This window comes from Astatotilapia calliptera, chromosome 11 (genome assembly GCF_964374335.1).
Source record: "Astatotilapia calliptera chromosome 11, fAstCal68.1, whole genome shotgun sequence".
Taxonomy (NCBI): Eukaryota; Metazoa; Chordata; class Actinopteri; order Cichliformes; family Cichlidae; genus Astatotilapia; species Astatotilapia calliptera.
In genome coordinates, this window is record NC_137432.1 from 18,609,447 (window position 1) to 18,632,299 (window position 22,853).

At 40.7% G+C, this 22,853-nt stretch overlaps 1 protein-coding gene and 1 long non-coding RNA gene across 3 annotated transcripts; one reads left to right on the top strand and one right to left on the bottom strand.

Moving 5' to 3' along the window:
- Positions 1–524: 524 nt before the first annotated feature.
- LOC145431788 (uncharacterized) lies at positions 525–1,486 on the top strand. Its single transcript, XR_013912082.1, has 2 exons — positions 525–656; positions 1,238–1,486. It is a non-coding gene; the product is annotated as an uncharacterized LOC145431788 (long non-coding RNA).
- Positions 1,487–7,385: 5,899 nt separating this feature from the next.
- On the bottom strand, positions 7,386–12,429 carry spaca6 (sperm acrosome associated 6). 2 transcript variants are annotated; one of them, XM_026185018.2, is made up of 9 exons: positions 12,040–12,425; positions 11,863–11,949; positions 11,604–11,675; positions 11,367–11,390; positions 11,182–11,259; positions 10,589–10,692; positions 10,045–10,201; positions 7,783–7,963; positions 7,386–7,624 (listed from the first exon to the last, which is right to left on the bottom strand). In XM_026185018.2, the coding sequence occupies exons 1-9, from the start codon at positions 12,251–12,253 to the stop codon at positions 7,546–7,548; spliced, it is 996 nt and encodes a 331-aa protein (XP_026040803.1). In that variant the 5' UTR covers positions 12,254–12,425; the 3' UTR covers positions 7,386–7,545. The 2 variants fall into 2 exon arrangements, with proteins under 2 accessions (XP_026040803.1, XP_026040804.1); XM_026185019.2 differs by lacking the exon at positions 7,783–7,963 and having other exon boundaries at positions 12,040–12,429.
- Between the last annotated feature and the right edge of the window lie 10,424 nt (positions 12,430–22,853).

The window sequence follows — 22,853 nt, forward strand, 5'->3', positions numbered from 1 at the left end:
ACAGTTTATGAATTCTGACACATGAAGATGTGCAATTTCTCCATCTCGATCCGGATGAGTTGAAACTGATGTTACGAGTGAAGGGTGGATCTCCCTCTTAAATTGTGTGTGGAAGTTTGCTTAGGAGGAGTAAAACATAAAGTTCAATTCAGTTTTATTTATATAGCAACAAATCACAACAACAAGGCACTTCGTTGTTTTTCTTTTTTAGACTCCTTTTTTAAAAATTAACTAAAGTGAGTGACTGGGCCCATAAACCCGTTAGCAAAATGTAACGAGGTCAAGTCCGGTGGTCATTTTTAAGACTTCTATACACAGCAAATTCAAAAGTGTTAAATGTTTTGGTGTTAATAGTCTTCTTGCAAAAGTAGAGTTTATTTTACTCTAAGTAGAGTCACATTCTTTTAATGTAACTCTGAGGTGTAAAATGATAGTAGTTAAAATCGAGTGTTAAAAATGAGTGTTTCTATTTCAAATCTGGAGGTGTTACAATGGAAACATTAACTCTTGACCTCTTAACTCTGAACTCCTAGAGGGGCTATGACACCAATAGAGTGAATTCACAGACTCCGCCCCCAGCACGGCTCCAATCGAAGCTGAAGTGAAGCAGTTTCAGAACATTTTGCTCTACATATTTGAGTTGTTTGCCATGCTTGGTAAGTCATTTTTTCAAAGATTGTTTCAATTATTTCTATTAGCTTTTACTTCTGTGGCTCTTTGGAGTTGAGACAAAGCTGTGTGAAAGGCATTAGCCATGTTGCTCGCTGATAGCATAATATTCTGTTTTAGCTAGCTGAAAGGTATTGTTTGCGGGCAAATACCACAGCCTTGAAAAAAAGCTTGCATGTGAATTTTCCATCAAACTTTTGGTCAAATACGCCTAAAACAATGTCTAGAATGTGAAATGTTGGTATAATGGTGCTACTTGAAGCCTGACAACGATCGCCCATAAAAAAAATGAGCAAACAGCAGTAGCTGACGTCCTGACTGGATTCTACGTTAGCATAGATCCCTCCAGAGTTTTGTGCACACGGTTTTGTTAAAAATGAAAAAGGTTGAGGTTTTACATTTAGTTCAGTATTACCTGTTGCCTGTGTCCTTGTCTTTTGGGAAAATACTTTATACAAGTAATGGCTCAAAAAGGATTCCTTTTTTTTTTTTATTGTGCTGCAATTGATTACTGGATTATTTGTGCCATTAATTAGTGTCAACTAATTTTTATTCAATCTCCACACAGGATATGCTTGTGAAGATGGAATATGGGGGAGAGCAGAAGTGCGTTGAAGTTCCACAAAGGGATGAATGAAGGACATGCATATTGTATTGAAGAAATAAGTGATGAGAATGCTGTTATTTGCATTTACCATGTCAGACCTTTTGATAAACAAAATACTAATGAAAGTGAGAACATGTATACTGTTACATCTTTCAGAAAATGTTTTGAAATTGTGATGCACAGTTCAGAATAAATGTTTTTCAAAAACCATTGCATCTTTTTAGTAAATGTTTATTTCCAAAAGAAATTTCTAGAAGTTCAGAACAGTAAAATTCCCGATTTTTAGAATGAATTAGAAGATAACTCTTACGTAGTTAATAGTGTTGAAATCAAATCTGACAGTGTTAATTTGGACATGCTGGATTTGCTGTGTAGAACAAGAAGCCTTCATATTCACCATACATTCATCTTTTATACCAGAGCTTCCCAAAGTGTGGAGCCCGCAGAGCCATGGCAGGGGGGGACAAAACGCTTGGACACTGCTAGCACGGGCGCCCACAGAAACGCAAAGCAGGAGATGAAGCATCGCTGAATATGTTTCCAAACAAACTTCATTCTAAGCCAAAGGCTAGAAAATATGGTGAAGCATATCTTCCCGTTGGCTTCACCTGCACAAGTGCCGAGGCAGGTCTCCCCTGCAGAATTGGTTTTCCCTTCGTCGGGAGCAGCGCTGGGCTCTTCAAATCACGGACAAACAGTATCCCACATTCTTGATTTTTAGTTCACAAACACTTGTTGTAATGACTAACTACTCCTGACATTTTGGAGATGTTAGCTCTTTATACAGTAAAGTTACAGCGGGATACAAATAATATCAGGCTGATCCTGCCACGATTTGTCCCCGATTCAAATCACGGATAACCAGTATCCCACAGTTTATGTTTTTAAACCCATTTTGCACAGAGAGGCATTTTTTGATATTATAGCAATGTTGAATATTATTACACAGGAAAAAACAACTACATGGAAAAACAACTACATGGAGGGAGAGTAACTGCGTGTATATATGTAAGCTGTAAAACCCAAAGATAGTCAGATTAACAGTATTTTGTCTCTATCTTCCATTCTGCAATTCATCTCATGTAAACAATAACGTGGCGCACAGCGTGACGTGAAAAAGGCACATATCTTTGACGTTGCGTGACCAACTCTGTATTCCTCGTCCACACGTAAACGCAAAAAAGGAGTTTTAAAAAAATCTCCGTTTTCGGTGATTCGAAACGCCGTTTACATGTGGACGAAACAGCTGCGTTTTCAAAAATACCCGTGTAGTTGCGGACGTAGCGTAATAGAGTTAGTAGTTTATTTTCTTACTACCTGTAATTTATCGCAGATTACTTGTATTTACTTAATTGTTTAATAAATGTTTGAGGTGTGAAATAAACCGTAATGGAGCAAAATATGGGTGTGTGTGGTTGGAGGATGTGTGCGTGCATGTGCGTGCGCGCGTGGACGTGGGGGCGCGAACATTTTTCTTGTAAAACAAAGGGGGGCCTAGCAAAAAAAGTTTGGGAACCACTGTTTTATACTATCATTGGACTCCTTTTACATGCAAAAATCCTCAAAGTGTCAAGAATTGCAAATTGTGGACCTAAGTAGAGATTGACAGGCAGACAAACAACAAAACAAAAGAAATGCTGGTCAGTGCTGCCCTCAGCTTCCAGAAGACACACCTGTGTCATCAGTTTCAAAATCTTACGTCACATTGTTCTCAAGTTATTGATTTCTCAAAATTTTCAGAAAGCTTACTCTGACTATGAGCTTAAGATTGCTGAGATTGAAAGTCATTCAAGATTTTTAGTAGATACATCCATGGTATGAATTTGAGAGTTATCGCATTCACAAGATTTTTACAAGACTTGACCTTAGACCTTGAGGTCAAACTCACTGAGATTTGAACTCATCCAAGATTTTTAGTAGCTGTATTGATAGTATTAATTTAAAGCTCCCATGTCAGCTCATTCTTGAGATATCACATTCACAAATCTCGGTGTCCACACACCAAAGAAGAGCTTTATCTTTATTGGCATCATATAAAGAAATGCATATTAATTGGATCGAGATCAATGGTTATATTGTTGTCATGTGCTTTTATGTCTGTGTGCATAAAACTGAGGGCAGGTGTGGCTTTTTTGAAGAACAAAACAAAAAATATAGTTACTAAAATAATTAAATGCTGATTTTTTTTTTATTGATAGTCTTTTATCATCATAGGCTATTGGTGATTTATAACATTTATCCATCATAAGACATGTCTACATACTAGTCAAAGTACAGTATACAGGGAGTGCAGAATTATTAGGCAAGTTGTATTGTTGAGGAATAATTTTATTATTGAACAACAACCATGTTCTCAATGAATCCAAAAAACTCATTAATATCAAAGCTGAATGTTTTTGGAAGTAGTTTTTAGTTTGTTTTTAGTTTTAGCTATTTTAGGGGGATATCTGTGTGTGCAGGTGACTATTACTGTGCATAATTATTAGGCAACTTAACAAAAAACAAATATATACCCATTTCAATTATTTATTTTTACCAGTGAAACCAATATAACATCTCCACATTCACAAATATACATTTCTGACATTCAAAAACAAAACAAAAACAAATCAGCGACCAATATAGCCACCTTTCTTTGCAAGGACACTCAAAAGCCTGCCATCCATGGATTCTGTCAGTGTTTTGATCTGTTCACCATCAACATTGCGTGCAGCAGCAACCACAGCCTCCCAGACACTGTTCAGAGAGGTGTACTGTTTTCCCTCCTTGTAAATCTCACATTTGATGATGGACCACAGGTTCTCAATGGGGTTCAGATCAGGTGAACAAGGAGGCCATGTCATTAGTTTTTCTTCTTTTATACCCTTTTGTTAGGTATTTTAGTACCATGGTAGCATTTACTGGATATTGTTTTATAGTGACATTATACAGGAAAACTCTGTCATTCAATAAGGCCCCTTTGTTTTAGTTATTTTTCTCTTTGACCCAAGAATTGATGTGTGAGAATCACAGGCTGGTACAAGGTTGAAATACCACAGAGATCACTCCCTCAGCTACATTAGTTTCTTAATCTTTTAGACGCCTGTTGAAGGCCAAATGGTTTGTTTCAGATTTCACTAATGAAAGAACTCTTTGTTTTGTGCCTTGAAAATATGTCGCTGAGATAATCACAATTGTAGCTGAACTGATAAACTACACAAAGGATGCTTCTTCACCCAAGGGCAGGAAGACGCTGCCTTATCTTGGTCTGTACTGGTTTAAACTGATAATCTGCTGTCTCGTGAATTTTACCCTCTATATAAACTGTTATACTTGTGAATAAAGTTGAGTCAATTTGGGAAGACAATCTGAAGCAGTCTCTGTTTTCTTGTTCTCCCAAGCTGCTCCCGAGCTCGTACTAACACGCTGAATGGCATGCTTGAATATTACTTGAGAATATATTTGACTGTGTTACAGACTAAGGTACATTCTCTGCTGATAGACGTCCACGCCTCGAAGGAAGTCGATCCACGGATTAGGCCCTGGAAACCGTTTCCTTCACCTTTCTTGCCAGCCACGCTGTGGAGTACTTGGACGCGTGTGATGGAGCATTGTCCTGCATGAAAATCATGTTTTTCTTGAAGGATGCAGACTTCTTCCTGTACCACTGCTTGAAGAAGGTGTCTTCCAGAAACTGGCAGTAGGACTGGGAGTTGAGCTTGACTCCATCCTCAACCCGGAAAGGCCCCACAAGCTCATCTTTGATGATACCAGCCCAAACCAGTACTCCACCTCCACCTTGCTGGCGTCTGAGTCGGACTGGAACTCTCTGCCCTTTACCAATCCAGCCACGGGCCCATCCATCTGGCCCATCAAGACTCACTCTCATTTCATCAGTCCATAAAACCTTAGAAAAACCAGTCTTGAGATATTTCTTGGCCCAGTCTTGACGTTTCAGCTTGTGTGTCTTGTTCAGTGGTGGTCGTCTTTCAGCCTTTCTTACCTTGGCCATGTCTCTGAGTATTGCACACCTTGTGCTTTTGGGCACTCCAGTGATGTTGCAGCTCTGAAATATGGCCAAACTGGTGGCAAGTGGCATCTTGGCAGCTGCACGCTTGACTTTTCTCAGTTCATGGGCAGTTATTTTGCGCCTTGGTTTTTCCACACGCTTCTTGCGACCCTGTTGACTATTTTGAATGAAACGCTTGATTGTTCGATGATCACGCTTTAGAAGCTTTGCAATCTTGAGACTGCTGCATCCCTCTGCAAGATATCTCACTATTTTTGACTTTTCTGAGCCTGTCAAGTCCTTCTTTTGACCCATTTTGCCAAAGGAAAGGAAGTTGCCTAATAATTATGCACACATGATATAGGGTGTTGATGTCATTAGACCACACCCCTTCTCATTACAGAGATGCACATCACCTAATATGCTTAATTGGTAGTGGGCTTTCGAGCCTATACAGCTTGGAGTAAGACAACATGCATGAAGAGGATGATGTGGACAAAATACTCATTTGCCTAATAATTCTGCACTCCCTGTAGGCTGAATTGGTTACATAATGCTAAATGACATCAGTTATACTGCCGTGGTCCTTCCTTGCTTGGCTAACCTGTCATTTCTTCTTTTGTTTTTTCTTCCACCTCTAGCTCTTTCTTTGCTTCCTGTATGTGTGTATATGTTTGTATGCATGTGTTCTTGTCTTTGTGCAGCATAGGGACCTTGAAGAAGTTCCTGCTCTTGAGCCACACATCTGCTGATAATCCACACTTGCTTTGATCTTGACGCCATCAAGGGTCACTTTAGTAGAGTGGCTGAGCTTCAGTCAACGCTGGATCGTTGATTAACAATAGCCATTGGAACCCTGCCTCATGCAAAGAATTGAATTTGTTCAAAGTTCAAAGAATTTAACTTGTCATGTTTTTCTGAGTGAAGGAAATTAATCCTCTGTCCTCTCTGTGTCCATCAAATCTGTGGAGAGTTTTAGAGAGAGCACTAAGGCTTTTGTAAATATTTTGGAAGGAACTATGGAGTTTTTTTGGGTTTTTTTCCTAGGAATCGCCGCACCCACCGGGAGCTGGGACTATCACCACTGAGGAAATCACATCTTGTTGGAACTGTTGTGCACTTAGTTTTTTCACTGTAAATAAACTCACTGTAACTGTCCATAAAGTCGTGCGACTGGGTCCTGTTCCTCTGCCATTCAACAAACCTGATCTATACATTCTTGCGCAAACCATAATGACACACTTTGACATCAAAAGCTTTTGATTGGGGTTTTCAGATTTGAGGATTGGGCCCAGTATATGGGCGACTTTTGTAAAACAGTGTGTTTTGTAACAGAATTTCTTCATCATGTGATATGTAATGGGGGGGGGTGATTTATCTTTTGCTGTTGTTTACGCAACCAAATATTTCTTGGCCCACAACAGTAATGTGACAGTGTGTCAATGTAATAGCAAAGTTCAATGCAAGTTCCTGCTGAATATATTTAAACATGTCAAGACTTACTACTTCTTGTGGTTTCATTCAGACTGACTGTAGTCGGTAGCTTGTTGCTACCTCTGTCTTTCTCTGTCCTCTCTGTTTCTGTGTTCTGCTTGTGGATGATGAAACAAAGGATTTTCCTTTTACCCTTTTGCCTGCACGACTGTCTGGACAGAACTGAGTCCATCAGCCACTCAGAGTGTAATCATGGTCACAATGTCTACACATGACCTGTTTTACCTCATAACTTTTCCTTACAGTATTTCTCAACTCATACTAGATATCGGGTCCTTCTGTGTTGATAGTTAATAAATTCTGTCTTGGCAAAATGTTCTGTCAGGATGCCTCGACTGTGTAAATATTTTACTCAGCTTCATCTCTCTGATTTTAAGCTCAGCTGCCTTCTGGAGTAGCCAAAGTATCTAACCCTAACCCTCAAAGTCAAAGTGCCCTTAAAGTACCTTAAAGTTACTCGCTAAGGTCAGTTTAAAGTGGTTCCTGCTTCATGACGAGTGATGAGGGCCATTTTTCTTTTTCATACAAGGACACACACACACACACACACACACACACACACACACACACACACACACACACACACACACACACACAAATATGAAAGCAAGCCCAGCTACTCTACACTATGGTAGTAAAACGTTTACTCAGTACTACTACTAATAAAGAGGTGGATCCTGCCCTCTAGTGGTGGAAGGAGTGACACACATGTTGTCTGGACTATGACGTATCACTCTGCAGACTTGATGAAATGCCTTTGTTGCGTCACATACATCTTCCAAACACTCTAGAATAAACCTAAATCTTCAGCCTGATGTGTTTCTTCAGCATGACTTTGCTCTTGTATGGATAACCAATGCAGAACCCTGAAACAACCAAAGAAAAAGAAAAAAAAAACATGAATACCACCTCATTTGTGCGCCCTGGAGCATCATGTATTCATATGACAGGTGTGAATGTCTAAATGACTTTGCGGTTAAAATCTGTTAAAGCTGATACTGTGCAAATAATAGTTCTGTTTTACCCCAGGGAGAGACACAGCAGCAGCAGTAAAGCGGTTAAACAGGCGGCGAGAAGCGGTAACAATGAGGCGAGGAAGGAGCGGGGAGAGTCACCAGACGCGGGGAAAAACTGCCCTCCTGGGAGCAGAGACAGGTCAAATGTCTCCTGCAGCTCTGTGTGGCCTGCCACAATCTGGGGGGTCACTAAGACAGACACGGAGGGATGAAGACAGGGAATATAGAGGAGAACCGACGATGAATGAAGTGAAAGAGGTTGGTTGAGGAAGTCTGCAGTTTTAATTGTATTTGCTTAGTAGGAGTTTCCTCATTTATTAAGCACAAATACAGAGTTAGTTAGTCTTCTGTACAGAGTAGTTGACATGTATCATTAGTGGGTTATAACCCACCAATTCAACAGTTGTATAATTTAAGAAAAAATGTGCTAACCCAGAAAACTAAAATAATTATTCAACTAATCATATAATGTTCAGGAGGTGAGATGCACATAATATTATACATATACATAATTACACATGCTAAGCTGTGTAAAAATGCATAATCATGAATGCTAATAGATGCATTCATATAGTCAAACAGTTATTTTTGTTCTTTCCTCCTTTCTAAAATCCCCTTTAACTCCACTTTTCAGTAAAACACAATCTGTACACAGGGAATTGTCTGCACAGGGCTCATTTACATTCTGATATATTCTTCCACATTTCTTTAAATGTGTTAACAACTTTGCTACCAAAGGCATACATCCAGCAGGCCTGATTTATTTCCCTGTAAGAAGAATTTGGCTATAAAAAGCAAGGGTATAGTCAAACTGGATGTGCTTTAGGTTAGTTAGTATTCAGTGTTAGTTATTAGTGCTTTAGATGGGTTAGCCTTTAGTTTAGTTAATATGTTCCTCTTTTGTTTTCATGCATATCACTCCCTCTTGACTCCAAACAGCCAGTGCTTGCTTTGCCAGCCAACAGCTGTATTAAGATACCTGCGGCAGCACGTCCTCGCAGCAACACACTTTCCAAATATATTTTATTTGCAAGGTCACTCAGTAGTAGTGGAATAGTGTTTAGAAACCTTGGGTTCATCATAATTATAATTTTATTTTACTGGATGTGAACATGTTTGGAAGCGCACCTGAGCAGTAGACTCAGAAATAACAAGCTTCTCAGCAGCTCAACAGTCCAGTCTCTTTTTATTCCCTTTTTCTTCAGTGGATTAGTGTGCTGGATCTACATTGCAGACTGGTTAGACAAACTGAAGAAAAATCAAACTAAGAAAAAATATTAGTGTTTTCAACTTAAATATTATATTTCAAAACTAAATCAACCTTCTAAGGAACAATTCTGCAACAGGCTAAACCCATTATCAGTGGGACCTTACAGCCCTCTGACCTGCTCAGCATCACAGACTGACACGCAACAATCCCTGAGAGAAACTCCTGGCTATATAGTTAATAACTTCTCTCATCCCAGGAAATAATACTTAAATACCAATAAATATTAAACTTATAGCAGTGCACAGTGTCTCAGTCAAACACAATGGTAAAAAGTTAAGTTTAAAAAAAAAAGTAGATATATTTATCTGTCATCTATTTATTTCTTAAACTTCAGGCTAAAGTCCCCCTCCTTCATACCACACTTCCAGGAAGGTCACCATAAAAAGCAGTCCCAAAGTGCCTGGACATGCACAGCACAATGGAAATATAAACACTGTGGAGTATGTTTGGAGGTCACAGGCCTCCCTGTGACACACAGTAGCCAGCTTATTTAGAAAGGTGCGTGGCTAATTTACAGTGATTTTCCAGAGGGTGCTAATTTTGGACAGAGAAGGCTTTCAATTAAATGCACTTACTGGAGACTTTAGAGACTTTCTAGCCAACTACTTAGAGTGTCTCTGAGTGCAATCAAGTGGTGAACAAGACAAACAGGAGCCAGCACTCACGTCTCTGGAAATTTATGGGAGAAGATTTGACTGGTGATGGCGAATTTAGAAACGAATATGAAAGTTCAATGTACCCTCAAAAACATTTTTAAGCTGTTCTTTCTCATTAAAAAAAAAAAGTAAAACTACAATGTAAATAATATAATATCTTTAAAATAGTTTCAATACATGTCAAAGTTTGGACCTATTTACTTATTTCATCAAGTGTTCAAACATTTCTCTGGTACAAAGTAATGTTGCTTTAAATGTGAAGAAGTTTCCTTTTTCCTGGTACAAGGACTCTCCCCTTGATCAGTTAAAATTTCCAAATATCCTTCTAAAGTCAGCTGTTTTACCTGAGACATAGTAGTATACTCGGATAAAGGAGAGCTGGCCCGAGTACACCTCACACTGGTAGGTGCCCTGATGCTTCAAAGTCACTGAGGGGATGGAGTAGAGCCTGTCAACGCCCACAGTCACTTCTTTAAACTGATCCAATTGCTGCGTTTCAACCTGAAGGATTAAAATGTTCTCAGTTGTTGTCTGCTTCACACAAACAAACAACAAAGTGTTAATAATAACAGCTCAGTATTTTATATTTATTAAATCTGTTGTCACAAGAAGTCAACTCTGTTCATGTGGTTATAAATTTGCAAAAATTTGTAGGCAACTGAGCAAAATCACGCACTGACAAACACACCTGTTATTAGGAGACATCTTTAAGTCTGTAGTGCAGAGCTAACTGTCTTCCAGCTCCAGCCTCAAATTTCAAAGATTTGAAATCACGTTGCTCATTCCGTCTAACTCTAACTCGAGTAAGCTGGTGTGTGTATTTTGCAAAAATGTTGAACTGTTACTTTTAACAGTGACCCTGAATGATTCACCATATGCTGAGCGTACCTCCTCTGCGAACCTCCAGATCACTTCAATATCAGTTGGCAAGGCAAATGGCACGTCGCACCACATTCGAATCCTGCTGTTTTCCATAACTTTAATTTCTTCCACTGAAATAAACATATAGCCACCCACATGCACACAGACAAATGCACACACTCAGATAACATTCGCACAGGGGCAGCTCTTGCAGCCTGAGCTCTCCTTAATGATAATATTTAAGCCCAGTCTCAGAGGAGTCGAGTAAAAGTGATGATATGCTGAAGAGTGGCGGTGCTGTAAAGGCTTGATACGAATACCATGTGTGTGGGAGTCAACTGTCACCTTGCATAAAGAAACCAAGGACTTAAAGAGTACCTCGGGGGCTCTGTGCAAAAGATATAATGTGTGGAAATAAAACCTTTCCTCTGTCTCTCTTTCAAATCCTCACTTTTTGCTAAGAGCATTTCAAGGATCAAGAGTGGATGCTTATGGAGGTGAAAATAGGGCTATTTAAGGATATGTCACATCTGGATTAGTACTTATTTCTTTAGTTGGAAATTGTGACATAACAGAATCAGTGATGTGTTAGAGGTAATAATACGAATAACAGTGCTCACCTGGGCAGTCGAGAGGAAATTCACAGGAGTCGTACTGGCAGGTAACACAGTCGTACACTGCACCTGCACTCTGAAAACCTGATGGGTGAATGAAACCGATACTGATGCCATTATTATTTGGTTTCTAAAAGCAATGATTGTTATGTTGTAGAATCAAAAAAAAATACAATAAAATCAAGACAAACCACATGGAGGGATACATCCAGAGACTGTGAAGAGAATAAAAAACTTTGATTAATAAATATTACTGATACAGCATCCAGTTAAAGCAAACCACCTTCTGGATCCTTCATGGTATTTTAAAGACTCTAAAAATGTAACTGGCATCTTAGAGAGAGTACAGAGATCACTGTAAGATGTGATGACCTAATATAAGTTATTATGGACAGAAAGATGGAGGAAAAGGGAAGTCCGTGGCTCACCTCTAGGCAGTTTGGAGGCAGCTGAGATGAAATTGTCTGCTGCTGTCTGCAACCTTTGCTCGTACACAGTGTCTGATAGATGGAGGGGAGGAGGAGGAGGAAGACAGAAATATTTGGCTCAATTCATACTGGGGAATTGTGTGGCTGGGGGCATCGTTTTTTGTTTTTTCTAACTTCTCTTTTTCTGACCTCACTTAGCAAATGTATTACTCTTTTATCGATGCAGCTATACAGTCTGCTTAAACAGGTGTTTAGCTACCGTTATTCAGCTTTTGGTCAAACTCTTTCAACAGCCGGAGGACCTCTGCATCCAGAATTTCCTTCAGTTGGATGTCATAGCCTTTACCTAAAAAAATCAAGAAATTACATATCACCTAGATTTTTACATGCTGTCACAAACTGTTCCTAAATTGGCAAAGAAGAAACTCTTTCGCACCTACTCTACCAGCTTCAATCACTGTCTCATTATTGTTGAATATGCGGTCCAGCTTCTCGAAGCAGGCGTCAACGTTTCTCACATTGTACTCGGTCAAAACGTGACCCCAGCACAGACGGAGACTGTCTTCCACATCCACAAAACACTGATAGCAGCTTTGAGACAGGCACAACAGCAGGCTCACACACACAAGCCGCAAAGCAGATGTCTGCATCTTTCAATGTGAGCTTTAAAAACTCAACTAATGTTTCTCTGTAGGTGTTTTGATTCAAATCCTGGTCTCATAGTGACTAAAAATGTGCAAATTCTAAGGTTTTTGTTTTCTTTTTTCTTCAGGGCTTGATGAATTAGAGCCCTGTATTTATGTTCACATCCCACACGGGGATAAAAGTAAAGTCTTGAAAGTGTATCACGCTCATCTTTTCTCGACACGACAGGAGAGCATCACAGACTCCTATCTGTATTTCCCACCATTCTATTGTCTCTAGTCCCCATTTCCTGCTGCCTCAATGCACCAGTTTTACTGCAGAGCACAGAGATGAAGCGAGCCAAGGAGGGAGGTGGCGGCAGCGAGAGGGAGAGGGGCAGATGAAGATGGAGTTAAATGCTTGTGTACGTGTAGGGGATGGAGTGGGAAGGGTGCCGACGTGAAAACCCAAGAGAAATATATAATATGCGATAAATGAAAGTCTACCCGGCGGTGTGGGGTGGGGGTGGGGGGTGGACGGCGAGACGGAGAATGAGAAAAAGCCAAATATGAAAATAAAGAACAAAAGGGACAACAAAATCGATGGGGTAGCAGAGATAGAGAAGGAGTCAGTGCACATTATTGATGATGAAGTTTAGAAAAAATAGAATTGGTGAAAAACAAAAACGTGAGAGAAACAGAAACAAAGAAAAGACAAGAGGAGGTAAGGGAGGACACGCAAGTGACAGGCAGAGGCAGGCAGAGAGGGAGCGGGACTACAAATCAAGTCGACTGCCTCATCGCATCCTGTATCCCCCTCTCGTCTCCCATCCTCCTCATCCCCTCCACCACCACCCCTTCTCCCTTGTCCCTCACTCCTGGTGCATCTCCATGGCAACCAGACAGGGTGCCTAATACATGAACTTAATATATTTCCAGTGGCAGGGTGAGCTGGGTACTAATGCATTCATCTGTCTCCACACAGACAGGCCAATCAATATTAGGCAAGAGTGTGCTCCAGGACTGCCAAAGTCAGACAGCTAGTCAGATGGTTGGACATGGAAAATCCCAAATGAATGTGTGTGTGTATGTTTGAGGGCATTTAATTGTGTCTAGTGACAAGGACACTTTGATCATTTTTGCTGCTACATATCCAAACTCACTCAGAGCTTTCAAAATGTCTGGCTGTGAGAAAAGATGACTTTATGTATATGGAAGATTTGACACAACAAACAAACAAAACAAAAAAAAGAAGGAAATAGTGCAGGATCAGAGAATTCCCTAATCTCAGAGACTGTCTAGATAACATTAGGGGAAAGCTGGGATACAGTATATTTAGTGATTTTTTGTTCATTATCCAATAACATGTTTGATTTAAAAAAAAAAAAAAAAAAAAAAAAAGAAATACACAGAGTACGTTTTCACATTTTATTAACATACAATTGTTAAAAACAAACAGGCAAGTATGAAAACTTGTACATGATCAAAAACAAATGATGCCATAGATTTTTGAAGGTGTCATATATGGCGGGGTCACAACCCTTGGCTGTCTTCTTATTTTGCCCCCCAACTGGGGTCTGTAACACAAAGTCAGCCAGAAGGGTTGGCTCCCTGAGATGGTCTGTGCTGCAGGACAAGCAGCCGTTCTCTTCTTCAACCTGAAAAGTCTTGACGGTCACTTACAGATACTGAGATGCATGAAATCCAGAAGAAACAGTGACAGGTATCGCCTGTCACTTTTCTTGCACTTAAATTCCTTTTAAACATACCACTTTAACTCCAAGTGGTATCAAATATACTTTGTAGAAGAGACAGAGTGTATCATGTCGAATATAGTGCTAAAATGATCCCCTCCTCTACAGGATGTTGAAACTGAATGCAGCCCTGTTCCCGAGGACCTCACCTGTGACCTGCTTTGACCTCACAGGTTAAGGGTCTCAGGGACAGAGGGGCATACTGTAAAATTAAAATACACTGAGAAGGTGTAAAGACGGATCCAGTTATTATACAAAAATGCCAAAGCAGAGTTTCAAGCAGTTTAAACTCATTCGAGTTAAATGAGAGAACTGCAGAGTCACTGCACCGAGACAAAGAAATGACCTCATCTGACATTTGGATTCTGCGGCACCAACCGGTCTCCTGGTTTGCTGCAGATTAGAAGCAAAGCTGATCAGTTCAATTAAAACATAATCGGTGCATAATCATGACAGATTTATCCTTGTTTTATCCACGCTAATCTTTTTGTTCTGCAGTTCATCAAATCAGATATAAAGTAACATTTTTAACAGCAGGCACACATACTCTCAGAAACGCAGCCGCTGAGAGCTCATTGCGGAGGAGACACAATTAATTTAGAGGAAACAATTAATTATAAACTGTTGGTAAATGCCACAGGAGTTTTGAACATAATTTCTCAGCTAGCATGGACAAATTACAGTTTCTAATAGCTTTTCTGAGCCCACTGAGCTGAAGAGATTTTAAAAATCTATTTGTGCTCATGTAAAATACGTTACTAGACCATTTCACATGCTGGAACTTAACACACATACACTGAAATCTTAAAGTTGTCAAAGCTGACAAATAATTATTTAAATATGTAAGCATACTTTGCATAGGTCGCATTTTCTTTTTGTTCTCTAGTAACTGTGGCGATACGACTGTTAAATTTTCCACAACTCGCTGTAAAGAGGACTTCAGATTACTCCATCCAGTCTGAGACTTTTTCATTTCAAAGCATCTTTCAGGATCTCCGTGCAGTTCTTATCATTACGGCGTCGCACTGTGCTTTGTCCGTCCACTTCTGAACGCAGGGCAGCATGTGTCTTCTGACTTACCAGCAAAAGAGGAAATTAGTTTTCAAACATTATGAAGAAAAAAGAAGAACCCGAGCAGGACACAGGCGGCATGCAAATTATCAATCCACCTGTAGATGACATAACATTATTACACTGCTTGGTCACTTAAACTATGGTGATATCACTATAAAACACTTCAAAGAAATAAATAAATGTCATTGCGTAGAAGTATTAGAAGGCAACGCCACCCACTGGTAGACAGACAGAATGACTGGAGAAGACTGCATATGACCATACCTTAAAATCCAAAATAAAATGGAAATATTTGTATTTCATAGCTCATCTGTGGAGAAATAATGTTTCATCTTGTTTTAATACATTCGCATTAATTTGAATAAAATGAGACGCATTGTGTCCACATCAGTTTGCTGCATTAAACTGAACTCCATTAATGCATATTAATGCATCACGAAAAACCTACAGGTTAACTTTATAAACGTCAGGCCTTCACATTTTGGGACACATAGGTGCGATTTTTGAGGTTTTCTTTGTTAACAGTTGCAGCTGGGGCAGACCACAGGGAACAGCCGAAATGACTGGAATAACGGCAAAAGAGGTGGAAATGAACATTTGTTTAAATCTTGTCAGTATCCAGAGAACAAAACTCTGAGTTAATTACACAGCTCACAGAAATGATTATATCCAGGTTAATTAAAATGCGTGTCATTTTATTGCCTGTCATAACACTGAAATTCATTGACAGCTGTGAAGGGGAATAAATTAAAAAAGAGATGCACGAATGAGGTGCAAACAGAAAATGTGAATTAAAATGAAGGGCAACTTAGACACAAAATGCAGACATGACCTCGACAGCATGGAGCATGGATTCTAGATACTAATTGAAAGGCTATTCAGCATACGGCAACAAAGACAGAAGAGCAGAATAAATACCACAAATACAGGCACTTACAGGAGGGCTCTCATGCTTTTCCATGCACCATGTTTTATTACAGTCAAAGAGAAGAATGTGAAGTGAATTAGTGACGACAAAAGTTTCGTATTATAATGCATTTTAAAAGTGGCATAAAAAAATATCACTCTTACTCTACATTGAACTTGTGACATAAAATGCGTTTTAAAAAAAAGAAAAGAAAGAAATTCACCTTACACTCAGCCTCTTCTTTCCTTTTCTTCCCCCAGTCAGAGTGCTTCTGTGTTTCCTCTCAGCTCCCTCTATTTCTGATGGTCTCTGCCGGGGCCAGACAGGGAGCCCGGTGGCAGGTAGGTTACAGACAATAGTATTGATTCCATTATTCTTCTTCTCACTGCCTACCTGCCTGACTAACAGCAGCACCTATACAACACTTCACCTTTTGTCTCTGCAGGGCTGTTGTCACAAACACACAGAGCTGCAAACAAGGGGAAAATAAAGAAGAGAGAGGGGTGAAAAAAAAAGAAGAGAGCTCACTTGTGCGCTCACATTCACGTGTACACACCAACCCGCCTGGTGCACATACTATCCAACAGTTAAAAACGACACACACACAGACACACGCACATTTACCCTCCATGCTGCATAAGTGGTCTCCAGCCATCTCTTTTTCCTTTCCCTCTATCCAAGTCTCCTCTCCTCCTTTTCTCTCTCCTTCTTTTACACTCTCTGGTCGTCATCCTTCCATCTCCCTCTTTTTCCTCACACGTATTTCCGAGTCTCGTACAAACCCGGTAACCTCCCCAACACGCTCGCAGGCATGCACGCACGCACGCACGCACGCACACGCTCGCACACACGCTCCAGTCTGCAAGCTCCATATATCTGTGTGAAAGTGTGAGTGAGGGAAGGAGAGAGGGAATGTGAGTGCCGCGAGTGCATGCAGGCGTATGTGTGTGTGTGTGTGTACGAGACAAACTCTGTGTGTGTATATGTGTGTATATGTGTGAGGGGGGGGGGGGGGGGGGGGGGGGGGGAGCAGGGAGGCTAGCAGAAAGTGGGGATGGAGGGGGAGGGTCAGAATCTCTAATAGGATGAGAATAGAGAGAAAATATGAAGCCCAGGAGTCTCATGAACCTGAGAGGCTGACATTACTGCCTCCTCATATGTGTACAGCAATCATACCGTCATCAAATTGATTACAGGATTTATGGTGTTGCTCCAACACTGCTGTAAATTGCAGCTGGAGTGACTTCAAACACACTAAATAAAGCCGTGGTGGAAAGCTCTGCTAATTGTAAAATGCGTCTTGATTATACAGCTTGACATCAGAGGTGAACAACATGCATTTAGCCATCCTGTACAGCCGAATTCATCCAAATGAATCTGAAATGTGGGGAGCTGCTTAAGGAGGAATGAGGAAATAACATTAAACCTGCACCCGTGTTGCATGCATAAGTAACAAAACTGCAACAGCTTTGCACGTACGGACAAATACAATCAATATTTCCACTCTTTGTTCAATCAGCTCACATCTCTTAAGGCAGTTTGATTCTAATATTTGAGCTCGTCTCCGGGAGGAAAGAGAGTTGCCATTGTGCTTGTTGGGTAACAGAATCATACAGCCCCCAGGGAAATTCAGAAATGAAAGTAAATCCAATTTGGACCCACTGATTGGCTGTCTCTTCAGCGAGAGCGAGCATAAACACTACACTTGATGGGTAAGCGTCATTAATGGCTCTAAAGTGTTCTGACCATGTTTTACAACAAAGCATATCACCAGTGCCTCACACATTTAGAGCAAATGAGGGTAAACTGACAACAAAAACACATTGCTTTTGGCCACAAAGTAGCTGCAGTGAAGAATTGACAAAAAACCTCAATGTAATGAAAAGCTAGTTAAGACCTTGGCAACTATAAAAATAAAATAGGCGAGGAGATAAAGAAAACAGCAGGAATAAATAGAAGCACACTGATTGCTTGTATCATTAGGTGAAAGTTTCAAAAGCCTTCTCACTAAAAAGCAAGAACTGACCAACAGCAAATGAAGTGAATCCATCTTCACCTTATTTCAAAAGGGATTTTTTCATAAATACAAAAAGCAGGAAAAAGAGCATTCATTAATAACACTTGGTTAATTAACCTGCATGCATATAGGCTATATAGTAGTCTGTGTCACCTTCAGACTTTTAACATCCCCCTCCATAGCTGCAATCATACTGTAATGGCAAGACACATACATTTGCATAGAAACAGCACTACAGAACGTGTTTACACAATCTGCTGGGATTTGTGCATTCAGTGGTCGGCACAATTCCTCTGCACCGAATGCGAGTTCCTCGTCTTGTGCAGCACATATAATCCACCTAATCCCGCTTTAATGTCACACAGACAAACGGCTGTGCGTTTATAACACACATATTCTGGCTGTGGATGGATTTCAGAGTGCAGGAGCCTTTGCCTGCTCTCCTCTGCCAGTAAACTAAAGCACCTCTTTCCAAGACAGAGGCAATGTGGGCGCCATTTTGGCAGAAGAACCAAGAAAAAGTCCCTCTCTAGCAGAACGGCAGTATCCGAACCCAAGTCACAAATGCATAACGTCACAGTCACAGACAGGTGTGTGTGTGTGTCTGTGTGTGCCTGCAGCTGCACTCTGCAGTGCCGCTGACAGACAAAGCACTGGGAGTGCTCCACAGGGATGACATCATCAGTCTGGGATGATGTCTGCCTTGTCTGTCTTAGGATCAGGATGCTCTAGTTTGCCGATGCACCCCACGAGACTGCACATGGCACTGTTTGTGGCAGCGCCGATTTTCACAAAGTATCGTGCAAAGTCTGATGTAGGCAGAGTAATGTAAGAATTTCTGCCTGAGTGAGAGGGCGCTTCAAGGAACTCGCAGCACTTCATATAGAGATTGTAGCATTTCAATCACAGTCCCAACAACTCCTGTAGGCGTTTTTGTAAGGAGCATATGCGCATGCGGACGTCATGAGAATATGTTCACATAACAATCTGTTCACACATATGCACAGCCTGCTGCATATGCAGAGATGGAAACCAGGTACAAAAGGTCGCGAACGCAAACAGTCTTTACTATGTCAGCATGTGACACAGACAGAACAACATGCGAGGTCAATCGCACTTCCTCCCATGCACATTATTATCACTGCTCCACACACCTAGCAGTTGTCTGATGTTCAACTGTCTGCTCAGGCAAGAGAGCAGTGTTGCGCGGTGGATGATAAAGAAGGCTACGACTGACAGTGCAGAATCAGCACATTTCTGATATATGCCCCCTATTTTCCACCCCTTCCAGGAGGCGCGGGGGGGGGGGGGGGGGGGGGGAGAGAGAGACTGTAACGCACTGCAGATGGCTGCTGAACCACCAGTCTGACTTGCTGAGGGGAAGAGGAGAGGGGGAGGAGGCAGGGAAGGTTTCAGGGTAATGAAACGGGTATAAGTACAACGGCAGACACGCAAGGCTTCTCAACCTGTGGTAGTATACAGCAGTCCGTGGATACTGTGAAATGGTGCAAAAATACAGGCAGGGAATTCATGAATGTCACAGTGAGGCTGTGTATGATGAATGTCACTTATGTGAGGTAACTGAAAGAGGGGGAGAGTAGTAGGTTATTTTCATTTAACGAGTGTAGTCTTACATTTTTATATTAATTAGAAGTCTTATTTCATCATTTGGAGCTTTAAAAACACCTAAACTAACCTGTGTGGTTATATGCGAACAGCTTGTTAACCCTTTAAGACCTACCATAGAACCAAGTCCGCCAGAGCTTATATTATATTTTTACATGCTGTGGAGCCATTTTTGGGAGCATTTCAAGTTGTTATACATCAATACAACCATTATAGCCCAGATTTTAATAATATGTATTCATTAAGTGCATAGTAATTACATAAATTGCAAAAAAGTGCAATAAACTACAAAAGAATTGAAAATTGTTTTTGCTTTTTTAACATATATTTGTAGTTAGAGAAATTTAAGAGGCTTATCTCTCAACACTGTAAATACAAAAAAGTTGCACAAAATAGTTTCCCACCACAGGAAATTTATTTTGAGTGTCTTCATAGTTTTATTTTTGAAATATACCAATTTTTATACACTGCAGGAAAAACAAAAATAAATATTATACTGCAAATTTGCAAAAAAGCAGCATATGCATCAAAATAAACTATTTCCAGCAGTGCAATATGAGTCCTAAGCATCCCAGAAACGACACAGAAAGTCATAAAGTCAAACATAACTTTTAAAAAGACCAGTATAGGCCCTGAGGCCCTGATGGTAAAAAAGACTACATTTCCGCGAAAATGACGTCACTTACGGTTTCGGGCAGGTAATGGCGGACATGCAAAAGTTCGCGCTGACCTCTATTCCAACGTAGGAAGTGTTATGAACAGCTGATCGGATCGGCAAAGCGTGTTTCTGGAATATTATGTTTTTGTTCCTGCAAGCGCTTTTTATGCAGTTTTTGCAAAGCTTTATGTGGAAGGAAACCATGACCGAGGACAAGCTGATGGCATAAGATGTAAGTACAACTCCTCCGGTTTCATATGCAAAAAAAATTATTGTGCTAGCTTACGTGATTGCAGAGCTACCGGGATTTAAAAATAGTTACGTAAAACAGAGCGTGCCCGCTCCGACCGGCTCTAAAGGGTTAAGCAGCCCCTTTCCTCACAATATAGGGCAGTTGGATTATTTTCTAGGGTTTTTCTTTCTTTACGTATTAGTTTCTACTCAAAGTCAGAGTCAGCTGCTTGATAAAAATGGACGTTCACCGTCCTGTCTTAAGGGTATTTTTGCTGCAGTACGAGCCACTGATTGCTGTACAGCCAACAACCTGTCAAGCAGCGGGTAGTCATCCCAACAACTACAATCCAACTGCCACAAATATTGCCCATGAAATGACACAGACCCGGGAAAGAGACTTCATGAGGGTTTGCCCAAAGGAGAGAATATCATGATAAAGACCTTGAGGGGATAAAAGGCGCTGCAGTTGAAAAGGACGTGCCGTGTCATTAAACACTAGGAGATCCGCTCACAGAGTAACAAAACATACTTACCTCTCTGCTGGTGGTACACTAGACGTGGCTAGAAGTGACTCCGCAGGGAAAGCTAGAAGGTTGTACAGTTATCTCCATGCTGTTTATTATGCGAAACCATACAACCAACTACCTCACACTGCAGAGCACAGACTGTAGAGACTCCAGACAAGATTTCAACAGCAGGACGTAGGCGTCTGTGTACATACTCACCTTTCTGCCTCCTACCCCATGCCCCGCTTTACTCTTTCAGCAATACATTCATAGTGTAAGTGCCCTCTTCACTACAGAATTCAGCAAGTGTTGAGACTGAGTCGCACAAACTCAAATGGGAATTTATCCTTTGATTTCCTTTTGTGCACTTTTCATTGTGCTATGGAACGTCTCTGTTTGCTCTTGGATTTGGGCAAAAAAATCGATTCACTGACATTACAAAGGGCTGTTTTTTGTGTGTGTGTGTGTGTGTGTGGGGGGGGGGGGGGGTTCTATTGAGCTCGTTCAGTGGCGTGTTTTCTATTTCTTTTTTATGAATAGCAGGAAAAGAAGAATAAGAGATGCATGTTACTTCTGAGCAGTAATAAATGGGGACTGAACCTGCAATCATGATTGAAACGTGGGAACTGTAGGTGGCTGCAACCACACAAAAATTCACCTCCGGTCCTGCAGTGATGCCACGGGAAGGTAGATGTTAAGTGGCTGCATTGGCACATGTTGTACAGAGCACATGTATACAAAAGCACAAAGACTGCATGCATATGTATGATGCTGGAGGATGTCTTATGTAATCAAATGTAGTGTAGGAAGGAGAAAACCTTGCTGGTCTGAAATTTGACAATGCTGGAACAGAACTATGAAAATCCTTTTCCTGACATCTAAGTCTCTCATACAAGTGTGAGTACTACAAAAACTTCAATTTATCCATTCATTCATAGTATTTCCAACCATTTCTTAGGACTTGTTGCCCTCTACTGGTGACTGGGCAAACTCCTGCTCACTTCCCCTTCTGGCCCTTGTTCTATCAGTGCCACTAGTCTGCAATAGAGCAGCACTGACAGCTACAAAATACGATTCCAGGGGTTGACTGTCTAAGAAGAGCGACATGCAAAGAATTACAATCACAGTCTCCTATTCTATCAGAGCCTGAATTTTGTCTTTGGAAAAAAAAAGTCACGAAGCAAAATTATTCGTCGACCTATTGTTGAACCAAATTCCTACATTCACTGACTGCAGCATTTCATCCACATCAACTGTCCGATTTCACTTAAGCGCTGACAGGTTTTCATGAGAGTTAAAGGCCATCTGCCATAACACTGTCACAAGCATCAATTCTACTGTCAGCTGTTACATCTAAATCTGGGGGACTTCTGCTTCACAGTCAAGCAGGAATTTCTTTCACATTACAAAATGATTGCTAAACTGAAACTTTTTAGGTGGGTGTAGATGCTCTCTGTAGAAATTGCAATTGTTGTGTGCTGCGGTGCTACATTTGCTGGCACAGTGATACATTCCAGCAGAGACCAGCCAGGAGTGATAGGCTACTCTGAACACTCATTCAGACATAACTGGGGCAAGATGATATGCTGTGCAAATGGTGTTTAAAGGATTCCAGCAGACCCTTATCAGGGCAGAAATGTAACAAGAAATGATATCAAAGTAAAGATGATTATAGAAATGTAAAGGTAAAACGTTTCTGCATGCACTGACAAAAGAGAGCTATATGTGGGAGCTCTGCATTCTCTGCATGAAACCGGTATGCAGGATTTAAGGAATCTGACTTCCAACAAAGAAGCGTTAGAGACATAGAAAAGAAGAAACTGAATAGCCTATCTTGAAAGCCTTGAGCCA